This window comes from Pelecanus crispus, chromosome 3 (assembly GCF_030463565.1).
Source record: "Pelecanus crispus isolate bPelCri1 chromosome 3, bPelCri1.pri, whole genome shotgun sequence".
Taxonomy (NCBI): Eukaryota; Metazoa; Chordata; class Aves; order Pelecaniformes; family Pelecanidae; genus Pelecanus; species Pelecanus crispus.
Window position 1 is genome coordinate 60,098,771 of NC_134645.1, and position 17,387 is coordinate 60,116,157.

The 17,387-nt window shown below is 38.8% G+C and overlaps 1 protein-coding gene across 1 annotated transcript in view; it reads left to right on the plus strand.

Annotated features, from left to right (window-relative positions):
* The first annotated feature begins 666 nt into the window (after window positions 1-666).
* The window catches only part of ESR1 (estrogen receptor 1), a 117,505-nt gene continuing 100,784 nt past the window's right edge, over window positions 667-17,387 (plus strand). The window contains exon 1 of the mRNA XM_075707028.1: window positions 667-1,163. Within this exon, the coding sequence (XP_075563143.1) occupies window positions 736-1,163 (428 nt within the window). The 5' untranslated portion in view covers window positions 667-735. The remainder of the gene's footprint in view (window positions 1,164-17,387) is intronic.

Here is a 17,387-nt window from a genome sequence, read left to right on the forward strand (position 1 = left end):
TTAGCTAGTTTTATTGACTGTGGCTCGTTCCACACGTGCGCGCGCAGAGACGCGCGGGCTTGCACACCCACATTCTGCTTTGCCCTATCTCAGTTACAGCATAGTCCTACCCAGGGTCATTAGAATGTACACATTACATATTTCTAGCAAACATGAAAATGAATCAAACAGGAGGAGAGATAAGCGCAGATAGATTGGAGCCTGCTGAGGAAATAAAAGGCAGTAATCTGCCTGACCACTGGACTACTCTTCCTGGTTGGATTTAAGTGTTCTGTCCCGTTAGTTGCTGCGGAGCGCTGGCTACCCTGAAGTGAAACATTAAATGACTAGTAAGAATGAAGTAACACTTAGAGGGACAATTATTTGGTGTAACTCCAGAACTAATTGTTTCTGAAGTGATGTTTAACCCAACATCGGCACAAGGCAAGAGTTCCTGGCTCACAGCCAGCACCTTGTAATGCATATTAGTGTAGATGAGGAGTTCCTAAAAGTTAGAGAGAGGGAGAGGGAGGGAGGGAGAGAGAGAATGTGCGTTTTCAGTGCTCACTCTGCATTTGTTTGTATCCTCCTCCTTGCCGAGATTAGAGGAATACCTGTGTATTGCTGCTTTATTATGATTTCTGCTGAGCCTCAGAATAGGTTCTGGTATTTTTTTTAGGTGGACTGCCAGCTGCCGATCTCGCTGTTGACAGTAAAAGCAGATATGTTCCTTGCTCACTGCCATTAACACTGACCATGACCCTTCACACCAAAACCTCTGGAGTTACCCTGCTGCACCAGATTCAAGGCACTGAACTGGAGACACTGAGCAGACCTCAGCTGAAGATTCCCCTGGAAAGATCACTCAGCGACATGTACGTGGAGAGCAACAAGACAGGAGTTTTTAACTACCCAGAAGGAGCCACTTACGATTTTGGTACTACGGCTCCAGTGTACGGCTCTACTACTCTCAGTTATGCCCCTACGTCTGAATCTTTTGGGTCCAGCAGTCTGGCAGGATTTCACTCGCTGAACAATGTCCCACCAAGCCCAGTGGTGTTCTTGCAAACGGCGCCCCAGCTCTCACCCTTCATCCATCATCACAGCCAACAGGTACCCTATTACCTCGAAAACGAACAGGGCAGCTTTGGGATGAGGGAAGCTGCTCCTCCAGCCTTCTACAGGTAAATGCTACAGATAATTTTTCTTCCTCCTTTAAGCAGATGAACTGAGAAAATTAGAATGTGGAAATCCATATGCCCTAATATTTTCTTTTTGTGTAAAGGACCATGTGATTTCATTGAATCATCCACGATATCTAGACCATAAAAAATACCGTAGAATAAAACAAAACTGGAATTCACAGCTCACTGTGACTGTAGTGACTGTAAGCTGTAAATTTTGAAAAGTGTACATAAATGAGATACAAACTGGATAATTAGTATAAATGTTTCCTGGGAAGACATGAAATCATAATTGATAAAAGAATGGCAAATGACCTCTGTGTTGTAATATATTAGAATTACTGTCTGAAGTATACTAAAAAGACTTCCACCATCACACATTTCTGGGTGTGAGTGGTTGTTTGTTCAGCTCTTAGCTGGTAGCAAGAGTATTTTTCTCCTCTGGCTTCCTTTACAGTGTGAGAAGTGGCTTATATAGGAAATAGTTCAGAAGCACAATATCCTTCCTAATCAAACTGTTAAGAGTTGACTCTGACAGTATTTCAGTCAGTAACCACCTTCATGAGCTATCCTAAGAGCTGTGTGCATATTAGCCTGCATTTCTCATTGGAGGGTGCTATATATTAACCATAAAGCTGGCATGCTGCATTTCAAAAGATAAGATTTTGGGGCTTTTGTGTTTCTGTCCCTCAGTAAGAGGGTTATTTTTTTTTTGCCTGGAATAGAAATATAAAAGTATCTTTGAAGGCGGGGAATAAATTTCCTTGGTTTAAATATTTATTGTCAGATGTGAAAACATTTATGTAATTTTTGAAGTAAGTGGTAGAAACTGATAGAACTGTAGCTTCCAAGAAAATATAGTCATACACACCAAGACCCCCAGTGTTAATGTTCGTGCAGTGTTAATAGCATAGTTTTACATCAGCTTATTATACTGGGCTTCAGGGAATCAAAGTGAACAGTTAGATGCATTTTTTTTTTCCCCCCCTAAACTCTGTCTGTATCTGTTTATTTGAGAGATACAGGTGAGTTTGCTAGAAATGGAACAACTCTGAAAAAATAAAAGCAAGTTGTTTTTTCCCTGTTGAGGGCCAGACTCTGCCAGCCTTATCTGCACAATATAACATGTTACTGTGAACAGCAACAGCGTATGTTCTTAAAGACAGTCTAGCTCAGCCCGACTAAGAATCTGGTACCTGAATCTGGTGAAAAAAACCAGATGATGATTGCACTTTTCACAAATGCTTATCAGTTTTGGGGAGCAGATGGAATAAAGACTGGTGAAATGATAGATAACGGTTATGTCAGACTGTCCAATACAGAGATCTGTTAACTGAATTGGTTCGAACAAAATATGTTTTAGTGCCACTGAATACAATACCTCTAGCAAGACTGAATACATGTCAGAGCATAAAGATCTTGAATGATTACCGGTGACTTGAGAGTGAAACTGCACTTTGTGCTAGATTAAAGGTTTTTTTTTTTACGTGAATACCCGGTGCAAACCTATGGTGAAAAGTGTGTAAGTGACCTTAGATATGTAAACAGTGGAGTAGTGAATTTGTGAAGTTGAAATACACAGGCAGAAAATATACTATAGTTGGGGTATTTTACTTCAGGAGGACTCAAAACCAAGAATCACCTGGAAATAGAAGTTGAATTATGGAAATACTGTCCTTTTGTTTTTAAACAGTGAATTGAGGTGAGACACTTCAAAATAAAATTAACATACTTTTTTAGTGTAACTACTGGAGCAAACATGTAAAGCCAGTGCTGGATTCCCCATTTCCTGACACTTCTGATCAAGGATGGGTGTCTCCCTTCAAGATGTGTTTTAGCCATATGCAATTGAGGAGGCTTAATGCAGCAATAATTAGGTGAATTTATGATCTTGGATATGTAGATGGTTTATCTGCATACAGTGTTATACAAATGGTTTAATGGTCCCTTCCAGCCATATTCTGTAAAGCACATCTTATGTGGTAAAAAGAAATGTGTATCAAAGTGCTTGCTATGAGTATCTCTTGTTAACAGGTATACTACTGTTGGAATTAAATTGATAAAGTTTTGCTTTTTTTTTTTTTTTCCATTTTTGCAAGATTGTATTTATAAAGTTATCACCCTCACAACATTAAATATTAGGTCTTTATTCTTGTGTTTTGGCACAAATCCAACTACCACTAGTGTGTTGAAAACAATTTGAATGAAATGTTCAGTGTCTGGGAAATATTTAAATATCTAATCATAGGGTTTAAGAACAAGTGCTTTAAAAAATATTGCAATGCATGAATTTTCAATTTATTCATTTGGCTAATGTCATTGGTTTCAACTGGGTTGTGGGAGAAAAGAGAGCATGGGGCAGTGTCATCTGGCATGAATAAATTGATGCTAGAGATTGGAAGGTGTTTAACTACCAAAATGGTGAGTTTCTGGAACAACCTACCAATAGGAGTGGTAAAGGCAAAAATTCTCAAACTGAAAACCCTAACAAAATTTAAAAAGGATCATGATCAGTTTATGATATGGCTGCCTGCTTCTATAATAAGTAGTGCAACCTAAGACCCAGAAAGACTCCTCTGCTATTCTCATTTACCTTTCTGTGTAACAGAATTGTGCTCTTTAGCTTATAAGACAGAAATATTTGCATTACATCATCCTGTTACACTATGGATTTGAGATGCAAATGCTGCATTCAGTGATACAAGTGTCTAGGACAATAAATAATTGTTGTAGGTCGGAGCTGAAAATATATTCTGTTAGTAGTTGGCTAAAATGTTAAAAATCTTCAGTCACAAAACTCAAAACTTACCGTATGTGATAAGGAAAACTTTTAATGTAATTTGATTTTGTTAGTAAGTATTCGAAATCTTGCTGACTATAGACACATCTGTAGTTACTTGTGTATTAATTCTGAAGTTGTATTTTATTTCTTTCAAATAGTGTTTCCTTTTCCAAAAGGCTTTGTCTCTTATTACAAGATAATGTCAGGCTTCTATATCTAGCTGAAGAACATAATGATATATAAAGAAAAGAATGATTTTGTAAAGAATACAAAATATATACCAATCTCCTCCTTTCTGGAGTTTCTAAATCATGGAACATCAGAATTTGAGAAAAAAGAAGGGGCTTAATTAATTCAAATTGTGCTGTCTTTAACTTGACCCCTTTTATGTCTGACCTTGTGGCTGTTTTTATAGGGAGCCAAACTAAAATACCTTTCCCTTATCTTACAATGTCTGTATCTTCCAGTAAAAGGGAGAAGACATAGCGCTAGTTATGTTTTTAATTCTCTTCAAATCTCACTTTTATTTTCACAATCATTTTTTTAGTAGCTTTTTTAATTAAATGCTGACTAGTAGTTGATTACTGTCACAGGAAATCTTGTACTCATGGATATTACAGTAAATTAACTGAAAGATTTCTTTTGCGTTCTTAACTACTAAATTTAAGTTCTGGTCATTTGTGGTTATTTCCTTGTGCTTTTTGGCATGTTTTTGTTCGTTCAGGGAAAAACCAAGAAGCCTTTCAGTAGCTCATTTACCTCGGTAAATTCCCACAAGCAACAACAAAGATGAATCCTTTTTGTTCTGCCAGTGTGTGATGTTCCCTGTGTCATCCCAATGAGTTTGCACTTCTCAGAACTGAACTAAAATCATGCCTGTATTTCAAGCTCTCTGTAGTCTGTGTTTGGTGCTGCTTCCAAATTTGGCCAAAAACCATGTAAAAATGGACTGCACCTACCCGATACCTGACAAGGGAGTTGTCTGTCAGTCTGTAGTGAGTGACAGAGGCAGGGCAAATCAGTATACAAACAGAGATACCAGATGAAAAATAATTCATTTCTCCCTCACTTACAGTGGCTAGTTTGTGAGTATCTTCTAGTACCTCAGACTCCAGGTTTAGATTAATATAATAAAGTATTTATCTAGCTTTATTCCCAGTTATCATACTGAAATTGACTCTGAATCATTTTAAACCTGTTGTTCCAATCAATATGATCACAGCTTTAATTTTTCATGCTTGCTAAATTTGAGAATGATTACAAATGTAGATTGATCCTTCTGCTGTAATTCATAAATCCATCAGTCAAAAAAATGGTTACTTAAGCCAATATGTATTTTCTTACCTTGTCCGATTCATTATGAATCTTTCTAGCTCTTCATGCTGAGTTCTAAACAGTGGATTTTTCCAAATTTTAAAATTAAAAGCAAAATTCAAAGAAATTTTTTCTTTTTTTTTAATGCAGTATGAGGTATTCCATAACATGAAGGAGTACTATGTAATGTAGTGTTTTGTTTTGGGTTTTTTTGTTGTTTATTTTTATCTGAAGAATCAGTCTGTTCTAAGGTCCCCTCTTGAACACAGTTTGAGTGGTCAGGCAGTTTCTTGAACACTTGGACTGTTCCTGTTTTCAGAGCTTGTACTGATATCCCTGACAATTTTATTTTACAGCAATAGATGACTGTAATGAAAGAGACAGGAAAACATGGAGTTATCCTATCTCATGGAAGTGTTGTAAAGATAAACCTGTTAAATGTTCTGAGATACTCACACATTACAGTTACGAGGGACTTTTACATACCAGCTTTGCTGTTTCTGCAGCTTTTCTTAGGGAATGTGCTGATGTGGATCCTGCTGCAAGTGTGCTTGCACCATAAAATCACCAACCCGTATTTTTGAGGAACACGTGTTCTGTGCCTCCTTGTGCCCCTGAATAAGGCCAGGCAGCAGTGGAAAGGGGTAAAGGAACAGTGATGCTTCCTCATTATCCTCCTTTCTGCCAAGGTAGGGAGATGAATCTCACCTGGTGAGCTTCCTTTCCAAAGTTTTCTTCTTATTGAAGGAAACTTTCTTCAGTCCTTTAGCAGACGTAATTTTTGTGTAAACCACAGACTCAGGAAGTACTCCATATACCAAGTCCTTTCCATGTGGATTTAAAACATGGTTAAAAACATGTTTGTTCAGGCAGCCTGCGTGGATGGGGTTCATCTGATTAAACATAGATGCCTAGGGATTGATTCACTTTTCCACTTAGGCATCTGGTACTAGTTGAGAGGCCATAAGGTCAGATGGGTCTAGCAGATATGTCACAGGATCTACTGTGCAGCTGTACCTTTCTAGAGTAGGAGGTGGGTGTCAGTGAGGGTCGTCACCTAGGACACCTCAAATGGCATGTGGCGTGGGCAACAGCATCAAACATGGACTCCCTTCTTAGTTTATGGAGACACAGAGAGAAAGAGGCACTGTGAACACACACATTGCCCCCTTCGAAGGTACCTGATTAAAATAGACCAGGTGCATTAGGCTCTAAAAGTGTGAGTTTCTGTTTCTAGACTATGAAAGATGGCTGAAGTGACTCATTCTGGCACAGATGTCTACTGAATGAAGATGAATGCCCAGTGATGTTGAAAGTTATGTGAAATGAATCCCACCCATACGTCTCCTCTTTCTAAAGAGTCAAAGCGGTCAACATCTGTAATTGCCCTTCGGATAGACACTGCACTATGTCCCTTGAGAGGAAGACAGCGAATTGACTCTGTGTCATTGGCCTTGATCACTGTTGCTCTGAGGCTATTGAAACAACAAACACGGCTGGCCATATCTGCTCTGATAGGGAAAGCATTAGTTGCTGGCACCAGTTCCTTCAGCAATTGCAAAGTGAACATCGAATGCCAGCATTTTTTTATTAAACCAGCAAGAAAGGCTGGCCAGAGCTAAGGCATAGCTCCAAACAAACACAGAGGAGAGGAGCCTGCAAGTGAAGTGTATCCATGTCTTCTAAAAAATTAATATTTTAATAATTTGATATTGTTGATGATGAAACACTGAAACTAATCATGAACTCCCTGGTCTGTCTGCAGGGAGTTTTCTATTATCCAGGCATCAGAACTGAGATTAGACTGGAGATGCTGTCCTTCAACGTTCTCATTTAAAGTGTTGCTTTCATTGCATTCATTACGGGGGCTGTTTGGAAAATTGGCTGTACAGACAGAAGTCACATCTGAGGTTGTACACTATCCCTATGCATTTGGGTGGCCTTTCCAGTGAACTGCAAAAAGTCATCATTTACCACAGCTCATTAGGAACCCTGATCAATGTGACACTGGGCAAGGCAAGGCATTTCTGCTTTTCTGCCAAGCTCAGATTCCAGTTGCTGGGAGGGTTCTTACACCATCTGACTCAAGATATTTCTTCTTCTGGTGCAAGACTATGAACATGTGAGATACTGCTTGCCAGATTTAACCTACCACATACTTACAGTGATAGCTGTTAGAGACAAGAAGATCATAAATCTGCAGGATAATCTTTTTCCTTCACAAGATATTGATAACAGTATTGGATTCAGGAGTGATCTGGGCATTTTATTTTAACCTTTTACTAGAAAAAGGAAATATGGTCCTCAGAAAACACAGAATGTAAATATGACTGTCCTAAACATAAATCCTATTTGATAGATGTACATAACGATTTCAGTGGTCTTCCAGCCATTGCAGTGACAGTCTTAACTAATGACAAAACAGCCAGGATCTATATAAATAAGAAAAGATGTTTCCTTTTTCTTCACTGCATGGAAGCCATTAGTAAAAGTAAAAAAAAAAAACACTAAAGGTTGAAAGTCAGAAGTAACTAAGACGACTTCTTAAACAGGCAGTTGGTGACTAACTGTGAACAACCTGCATGTAACCACTTCACATCCCATGGGTGGAATTTCAGTCTACAATGACTGTCCAAGAGTGCAGTCCCTCTCGACTCGGACAACATGGGTGGAATATGTCACATTCTGTTTCCATGTGCTGCTGTCTCCCAACGCTGCCGACTGTCAAAATGTACCTCCCCAGGACCCAGGCAGCAGCATCTGTGTAGAGTAACTGTTGAATGCCACAGGGGAAAGCCTTTGTCCCCCTCTGGGGACGACACACCAGTGAGCATCTAGGCAGCACGGGGATGCATTTAATGCCCATTCATTTCACTTCCCATTCACAAGCTATGCGAGTAAGTAATGTATTTTTCTGTCTTGATCATCATATCCAAATAGGAAAACTGCTTTTAACTGATTTTCTAGGGAAAAATCTGTATTTCTGCTTTGAAGATTTTTTTTTTCAGTGTCTTATCAATCTGTGATGCAAATTTCCAATTCAGTTGCTACATCCAGTCTTCCCTCCCTCTTATTTTATTACTTGCTATCATGCAGAAACACTGCTTTGATCACCGCAGCCTACTTCAGTACTGGTTTGTGCTGCTAAGACAGGACTATAAAAAACTTTCTAGGATGCTACAAAGGGGGGTGTCAAAGCTAGCAAGCAAGGGGAAGGGGAATTTACTGCAACACAGGAAAAGTGTCAGTTCATGCTAAATAAAAATAGTTAGGAAGATGTTGTACAGAAAGCAGCAACTGCAGAAGAAGATGCAGCATAAAATTTAGGTCTCATATCTTAAATCACAGGACTGGGAAACTCATAATATGCTTTCCAGATAGCCTCCACTATGATTTTTACATATAGCCCTGTTAAAAGTAGAATATATAATACCTACTGCTCCCTTTCTATTTCCCTTTATCTTTTTTTTCGCTTTAAATGTAATTCAAGTTTGTGAGACAAGATTGATTCATTCACAAATCCATGAAGAATATTCCATGTTTTAGAAACTTACTTTTTTTCCCTCTTCAAGTTGATCTATAAACAGATGGAAGCATAGAAGGTGCTAACTCTAAAAATTGTCATTTAATTTTACTATTGAAGACGAGTACTATAAAATCTGATCTTTGGCAAAAATAACATGTCACATAATACCTTGTCATCTGTGTTTTCAGTTTATAAAGCTAGTAAGCATTCTTAAAACATTTGTTTTGCTGAACTACCTTGATCAAGTGGTATCTAGTTATTATTCAGTAACTTGTATCACCTGGTGTCTAAAGAAAATGAATTCAAATAAGTGTTCCCTGTTTTGATTATCAGTTACAACTTAAATTTGACAGTAAGATCCCTGTTTCAAATTACATATCACAGAATCCATGTATTCAGGAAAATGTAGTGGTGGCAAAGAATACAATGGCTGAGAGTGCGCACCAAATCTAGGTATCTTTGGGGAGCTAATATGTCAAAGAACAACTTTGTCTGTTTGCTTCCATTCCGCAGTAAAATGATACTCCTCCTTCAGCCAAACTGATAAACACAAGCAAGGAAAAAATGTGTATGTTGCCAACGTATGAGCCACCGTAGCACATTTATTACCTTGCAATAATTTTGTATGGTTTGGATTATTTAGAACACATGGGTTGAAAAGTATTTATAGCTTTGTCTTGCCATGCTATGAGAAATATAATCCTAATTTTCAGCTACAAGGTTATCAATAAGCGATAAAGCATGCAAATCCCGGAAATAGTGGTTCAGCAGAATATTAAAAATCAGAGCGTTCTAATTAGGTTCGTGGAGAAAGGTGGTGAGATAGAAACCCATATAAAATGACATAGCTGAAAGTTTTAATGGCAACAGTATCAGAACCAGTACAATTGTAAGAGGTGTGTGTTAAGAGTATCTGCCAGGCATATTGCAACGTAAGAAGTCAAACGTTGCTAAAGCAGGTCGCACATTGATAAAGTGTTACTATTACTATTTCTTCTTGATCCAAGCTATAAAAAAACCTAAAGAAAGTGGGAATTAATCTGGTTCTGCAGAAAAATTTTTAAACACCCCAGAGCAAAACTCTGCTTTATTTATAGAGGGTTCCAGAACACCACTTATTATTAAGTCTGCCTAGGTTCCTCTCTTCTTTGGTTGGTTACATTGTCCAACTTTGGCTCATATTTTCAGTGTTAGATGATTGTTTCAGGTAATTTTTTTTTTTTTTAACATTTTGACAAAAAATGGCTCAACTTTCTAAGTATCATGAAAGAAAAAGAAAATTTTGCTATACTCATGCAAAAAAAACCCCAAAACTTTTTCATTTGTGTTACAGACATAGCTCTGATATTTGGTAGTGTGGGGATGCTGCCAAATCAGGGTTATTTTTGTTTGATTTTCCCCAGAAAACGTATTCAAATTCAAGGTACAAAATCTTGAAACATCTCACTATTTACAGTGGGGATTTGTTTGCCTTTGATAGCTAAATTATATGAAATTTCATCTGTCATGCATGCTTCATCCTCGCTCAATGATTATATATCCACTTGATTGCAAAAGCATCCTTCTCTGAGAAAACGTGTGAGGCTGCTTCATCACACAGCTGCATGCCTTTTGAACAGGACTTTGCAATTATTACTGTGGGCTGAGGCAAGTTACTGAGAGATGAGAATCAGAGAGTAATATAAGTTTGAAGGGGCCTCTGGAGATTATCTGGTCAACATCCTGCTCAAAGCAGGGCTAACTTCAGAGTTAGAGCAGGTTGCTCAGGCCCTTACCCAGTTGAGTTTTGTAGATATCCAGGAATGGAGATGCCACATCCACACAGGACAATCTGTTACAGTGCTGAACCGCTCTCACTGTGAAAAACTTTTTCCATTAGGAAAAATGTATTTTCATAGAATCATAGAATCATAGAATGCTTTGGGTTGGAAGGGACCTTGAGAGATCATCGAGCCCAACCCCGCTGCAGTAAGCAGGGATTGAACCTGTGAACTTGGCGTTATTAGCACCGTGTTCTAACTTACTGAGCTAACACAAAAAATTATGTGTATAATCATAATATTCTTTGCCCAAAGTTGTGTCAGATGTCTCTCGTCCTTTCACTGTGTGCCTCCAAGAAGTCTGGTTCTGTCTGCTTTAAAGTCTCCCGCTATATAGTTGAAGACAGCAATAAAATCCTGCCTTAGCCTTTTCTTCTGAAGACTAAACAAATTCAGTTCTCTCAGCATCTCCTCATATGTCATTTGTTCAAGCTCCCTCCTCATCTTGGTGGCTGTCCACTGGACTTGCTGCAGTTTGTCAAAGACTGTCTTCAGCTTGGAAGCCCCAAACTGGAAGCAGTCTTGCGAGTGCCAAGGAGAGGGGAACAAGCTCTGCTCTCAGTCTCCCGTCTGTGTTTAAATTAGTACAGCCCAGGATGCGTTTGGCATTCCTTGCTGCCAGGGCACACTGCTGACTCCTGTTCAACTTGGCCACCAGCACCCACAGGTCATTCTCTGCTGAGCTTCTTTCCAGCCCCTTCTGTATTTCTGCAGGGGGTTATTCCATCTCAGGTGCATGGCTTGGCGTTTTCCAGTGTTGAACTTTGTGAGATTCCGGTTGGGCCATTTCTCCAGCCTGTTGAGGTTCCTCTTTGCAATGTATCCACCACTCTGCGTACCCCCTCGCCCCCAGTTTGGTATCGGTCATTAACTTGCTAGGGGTGCAATTTCTCCCTTCATCCCTGTTAGTGAAATATTTACCTCTGTATTGATTGCACAGGAATTCTACTAGTACCTGGCCAATTTTGAACTGCTGATAAAAAACCTGTTGAGACTAGCAGCCCAGTCATTTTCCACCCACCTTATAGTTCATCTGCACAGCCCATATCTCACTATGCTGGGAATGAGACAAATGGTCTCTCTTCCGCTTTTAATGTCCTTCTGTTTTATCTGTGTTAGTTCTAAAGAGTTTGGCAAAAGTCATGTCAGCAAAATGCAGTATAAAACTGAGCTTGCAGGATGGGAAGATGGGACGAGGAGTAAATAAAGGTGGTCTCATTGAAAAACAGAGTGGGGCCAGTGAAGAAAACTGGTGGGTCTGGTAAGGTAGAAACTCTGAATCTCTGGTGAGGTGCTGTAACAGGCTGTTGTGAACTTGCAGACAGAACACGGATGAAGAAAAGAGGGAGTGCTCTAGTAGGAGAAAGTAGATTTTGTATAAGGACCTGGAAGAGTTTGAGGTGGACCAGACAAGAAAAGTGGAAGGAGAAACTCTAGAAGACGACTGATCTGGAGATAAAGAGTGGAATTTAAAGGTACTCAGGGACTGAGATGTGGACGGGGGACAGGGACTATAAACAGGACTGGAACAGAGCAAGTGCATGCTGCAGAGCATGGGCAAATAAAAAGGCTGACAGGGAGAAACAGGGACTATGGAGCTAGGCCAATGTAGAACAACTTTTCCCCCAACAGATATGTGCAACTCTTGCATTTTATTCCTGTCTATTACAGATTTACCCAGAAGGTAAAGGATTAGCCGGCTGTTGGTTCATTCAGTAGCCCAAGTGGCAGAGGTCAGTGCTGTAGATATGAGCTTCCATCACTCCTGAAACACCAACAGCCGCTAGAAGGGCTCAATGAGATCCTGTTTTGGATGTTGATTGTTTAATTTCTTTAAAGCCTTGGTATTTCTCATGCATGTAGAGAAAATACAATGAAGTTACATTAGTAAGATTGTAACATCAGCCTTCCCAAAGATGAAACATGCCAGAACTAAATTTGTGTGCATGTATCTTTCTCTCTCTCTGCCCATTTCCTAACATGTGAAATGAAGATACTACTGCTTTACCACACACAACTCCATGAATGTTTAATTCATAGGTGTCTGTAAGGTGCCCAGCTGTTATAATGAAGAGTGCTATTGAAATTCTCATGTGTAAAATTGAGAAGACTTTTCAGAGCAGGCTTGAATAAAAAAGAAGACATGAGGCTACATATAAGCAAGGGTGAAAACATCCAAAATATTGAGTAGGTGCTTAGTCAGTGAGTATGATTTTGGAACCTAACAATGTTATTACTAAACACAGTATCTGGAATGGAACAAAAATGGTTTACAGGCTTGTTAAACACACATGCCCAGCATTTTTCTCAGAAAAAATACAGTGTAAGTATATTTCCACTTCAGTCCTTATATGGAGTTGTATGTTCAGCTACCTTGCATTTATTTATTTCATAGGTAAATAAGGGGTGACTGCGCAGAAGCAAGGAGTTAATGTTCCAGTTTTTCATGTTCTCTAATTTGCTTCTGGCATGAACTCTGAGATATGACCCTCAGTTCATTGTATTCCTTTCTTAAGAGGAAGGACTTTCCTGTTTTCATTATAGCAAAGCACTGAATAGCTTACTCTTCAAAGGGAGAGATGCGTTTCAGTACAAAAATCAGTACATAAGCAAATATTAAATGCTGTCTGTACCCCTTTTTTTCCAAAGCATTTAAGAAAATTACATAGGCCAAGACTGCCTTTTCAAGAAGATCTAAAACGTCTCTGTATGGCTAGCATCGGCTTCTTTATTATTTATTAAATGGGAGCATTAGGTATTAATAGCTTCAAGCTGTTTTCATGTATGACCCATTTTCTGACTCATACATGCCTTGTTTCCTCTCTCTGTAATTCACTTTATTGTCAACAAATGTGGATCTGTCTGGAAATGGCAAACAACCTGAAAGCTGCATTGCCTAAGAGACTGGCCCCGCTTCTGCGCTGTCCCTCCAGGTTGTTCCAGAACTAAAACCCAGGACAGCAGAGCAAAATGAGTTGCCTTGTTTATTACAGGGGAGATATGGTAAGAAATAAGTGAGAACAGGTCTCCACCAGCTCCACTTCATGACTTCTGATGAGAGCCATGTTTAAGTCACCTAGCAGCATAAAATGAATGGAGTCTGGAGGTGGTCTTTGTAGGGTAGACTTGATACCAGATTACATGGGGAAAATCTCCTTGTCCCTGAGAAATTCCTCAAGTCTGTCTGCCAACTACTTGGTCCTTTTCTGATGACATCAAGAGGCAAATTTAAAAAAATAAGGACGAGGTCTGTGTCCTAAAGCCAAATCTGAATACCAGATTCAGTATTAGAGTTTTTATTGCAGCTTTATCTCTGAGTGCGAGAGAAATTCAAGACTGTTTTTGTGAGAACCGGGACTCCTTAAAAAGTGTGATGGTAGACATAAGTTAGTCCAACTAAAATATGCCAAGTAGAAATAAAAAAGAAATATGGATCTAATGGAAAGGAAATAAAGTATTTCAGTGCTTAATAAATCTGAAATCACTAGTTTTACTGTACACCCCAGTCATCTCAGCATAGTCAAGAAGTGGAGATTTTATTTGCTGCATACTGTGAATCATTACATGGGAATCACTACAGAAATGTTTAGAACAAGTATTTCTGCAAGTGGGAAATTAATGGAGTGTACTGGCCAGGTTTTTTGCCTGTGTTAGGCTCTACACTAAAATTGTCATAGGGAACAATTAATTGAAGAGCTACTTTTATTCCTTAGATTCCCATTTTGGTGCTATCATCACTCAAGATATTTTCTTTGCCTATTTAATCCTTGGATGTTCTGAAGACATGAGGTGCTATGTTTCTGTCATTAGATATGTGCACACCTGCTGTATAGAAGGAACAACTCTTGTACAAGGTGATGCAGTAAAAAAATTTATACTTGCAGTCAGAGGTTCTGAGATAAGTTTGAAGTTCAGTACAGATTCAGATACACAGAAGATCAGATATTAATCCTCATATTGTTAGCTGAAGTCTAATACTGAAATGAATTAGCACCCCACTAGAGAAGAGTAATTCCTATTGAATATGATTTTGCATAGATCTAATCTATAAACCCATTTCAACTGTATTTTCTGACCAAATAAATTTGTAATGACAAGAGCATACTGCATCCGTAACAAAAGATTGAACTCTTGTGATTCATTAATGTAGCAAGGCTACCTTATTACATCCTTGTAGTTACTACAGAGTATTTCTGAGGGGAATTGGTGGATTTTAAAGGAGAAATAAAATGTTGCATTAGGAATCTTGCTGCTAAACATGGAATTAACATTTTTTAATTTTTTTTTTCTTTTTTCAAAATACTAATAACAATAGCTTAAGCTTGTAGGACAAAACTTGAGCCAGTTCAACTTCTTGTCTGATAATATGCCCTTTTGCTTTTTGCATCTGCACATATATATCAAGTGGTTTAGCTGAATTCCATCTGACAAGTTCAGAAAAATATTTCCTGTCTCCCTAAACAAAACAGAACCCAAACCATTTGTTAGAAGGTGCTTTGAGTATGAATCAAATCTAAACCACAACCTACTTGCAGCTACCTATTCATACGCTATAATTTCAACTAACAGTTGATGCCTGTTGTGTTTGTTGGATTTTTGTGGGTCTGCAGAGCTGTATCATATTGGGGTGGCATGCTCTTAATCTCTCTTTTCTAATGTCTTTTTCTTATCTCCTGACTCACTAGCATGTGTAGCAAGAAGCAAGCCTTCTCTTATGCACCATGATGCAGAGTTACATATACTTACCCTTTCAGAGCCTGCTGCTGTGCGTACACTTGCACTGTTGTTCAATTCCTGTGGGATGTGTGCTCCAGAGTGTGGAGCTGGAGAGGAGCTGAGCTCTTGGGTAGGAATACAAAGGGTTCTCCACATTTTATCAGCAAGTGAAAACAGGAATCACAAATATGTCTTGTGTGACAGTTCCCACTGGGATTTGTGGGGCAGTGCTGAGGCTGGAGAATGAAGACACAATTAAGACATCTTCAGTCAGAATCTCTGCACTGTTGTCTTATCTTTCCATTTTATGTATTATACTTTCCAAGATAACCTGATTGAAACTGGTTTTGGATTCTGGATTTGGCAACAAATTGTCATTGGTTAGAATTATTTAGCTTGGTGATCTGTAAATCTATACAAATATGCATGTGAAATCAAGTGACAATGGTTTCAAGCTTGGGTATCTAATGCTCATGCTTGAATTAAAAAATAAGTACCTGAGATGCTAGATGGAGCCATATGAAGAAAGACAGTACAATTTTAAAACTGTTATTGATGTTTCAAAATATTTTTATTATGGTTAGAACAAAATTAAAACCCAAACAGAAGTAAATCAAAGAATAGAGGCCTTTGGGCAATAATTCCAATATCAACCCATTTGTTGTATAGAATACTTTTGATACACTTTTGAATACATGGACTGTTTGAAAATCAAGCATTCATTTTGGTCATATTTATACCACAGTAAGCCTAGATGAGAACCTGGTGTTGTGTCCTAACCTGCTGCTCGCTCAGATCATTTTCTGGAAGAGTAATGTCTGAAATACAGAGCATTGGAAACTTTTGGGACCGTTTTGGTGTGAGGAAATGCAAAATCCGTTAGGTTGCTTTGAAGAAAGGTGAGTTATAGCTGCTGGCTGCTGCTCAGTCCTAACGTCATGAGGGGCTGTGATCAGACCCCGCCGGCCTTGGAGAGCAGAGGTGAGGAGGGGTGTGCTGCAGTCAGCCGCCAGCCTCAGCTCCACTGAGCTGCTGCTTCCCTGTCAAGGCTTGTGCTGGACCATGGTGGGTTAGCAGGGTTGCCGTGACAAGCTTAGTGCAATATCCACTTCCAACATTCAGCTGCATGCAACAGATAATATTTTGGCTAGAAATGAGTAAGTAGATGGTTTTTCTGCCATAGGTAGCCATTAGAGAATATTAGGCAACAAACAGAAGTTGAGACCTGGGTGTTTTTTTTTCCCTTTCATTTATAACAAGCGTGCATATCTGGAAAAGAAAAAAAAGGTAAGATTCAGCACAGGTTCCTTGTGTCTAGTGCACTGGTATTATGTGTGTCCCATGTGAACAGGTAATAATATGTTTCTCAATGTCATGACAGAAGTACAGCTGCTATGTCTATAATGCTGTACATTTAATTCTGCGTGGATTTGTCTATCTAATAGACTTTTTCCTTCCTTTGTAATTTGTAGGGCAGGGAGCAATTACTGCCTACCAACAATAAAAAGTGAGAAGATTAATGAGATGCCATATTGTGGCACCTCTGAAGCATTTAAGCTTATTATCTGTTGCTATGAGGAATAAGAAATGACACAAACAGATGACATGGATTTGCCAAAACAAAAATGCAACTACTTAATGTCTTGAAACAAAACTATCTCCAACACAAAAGGCAAGTGTCTGGATTTCTCACAGACCTAATTTCCCACACCTTGCTGCATAAGTTACTCCCAAAATACACCAACAAGCAGTTTTGCAAACACATATGTGCAGCTGGTGACATGAGTGTATTTCCTACCTTTCATGAGCCATGTTCTCTTTGCTTACTATTGATTGCATAGTCAGCATATGCAAATTTATCTGTGGACATTTTCTGAATGAATAATTTAAATACTTTGGGATAATTTAGATAAAGTAGGTATGTAAAACTTACTATTTACTATTTGGTTAGTACTGATCATTGAGACAACCGCACATGAAAGACAGAAACATCTGCAGTCTACAAGCAGGAAAGAGAAAATACAGAGGAATGAGGACAAGAACACAGTCCAGTTTTTCAATCTGCT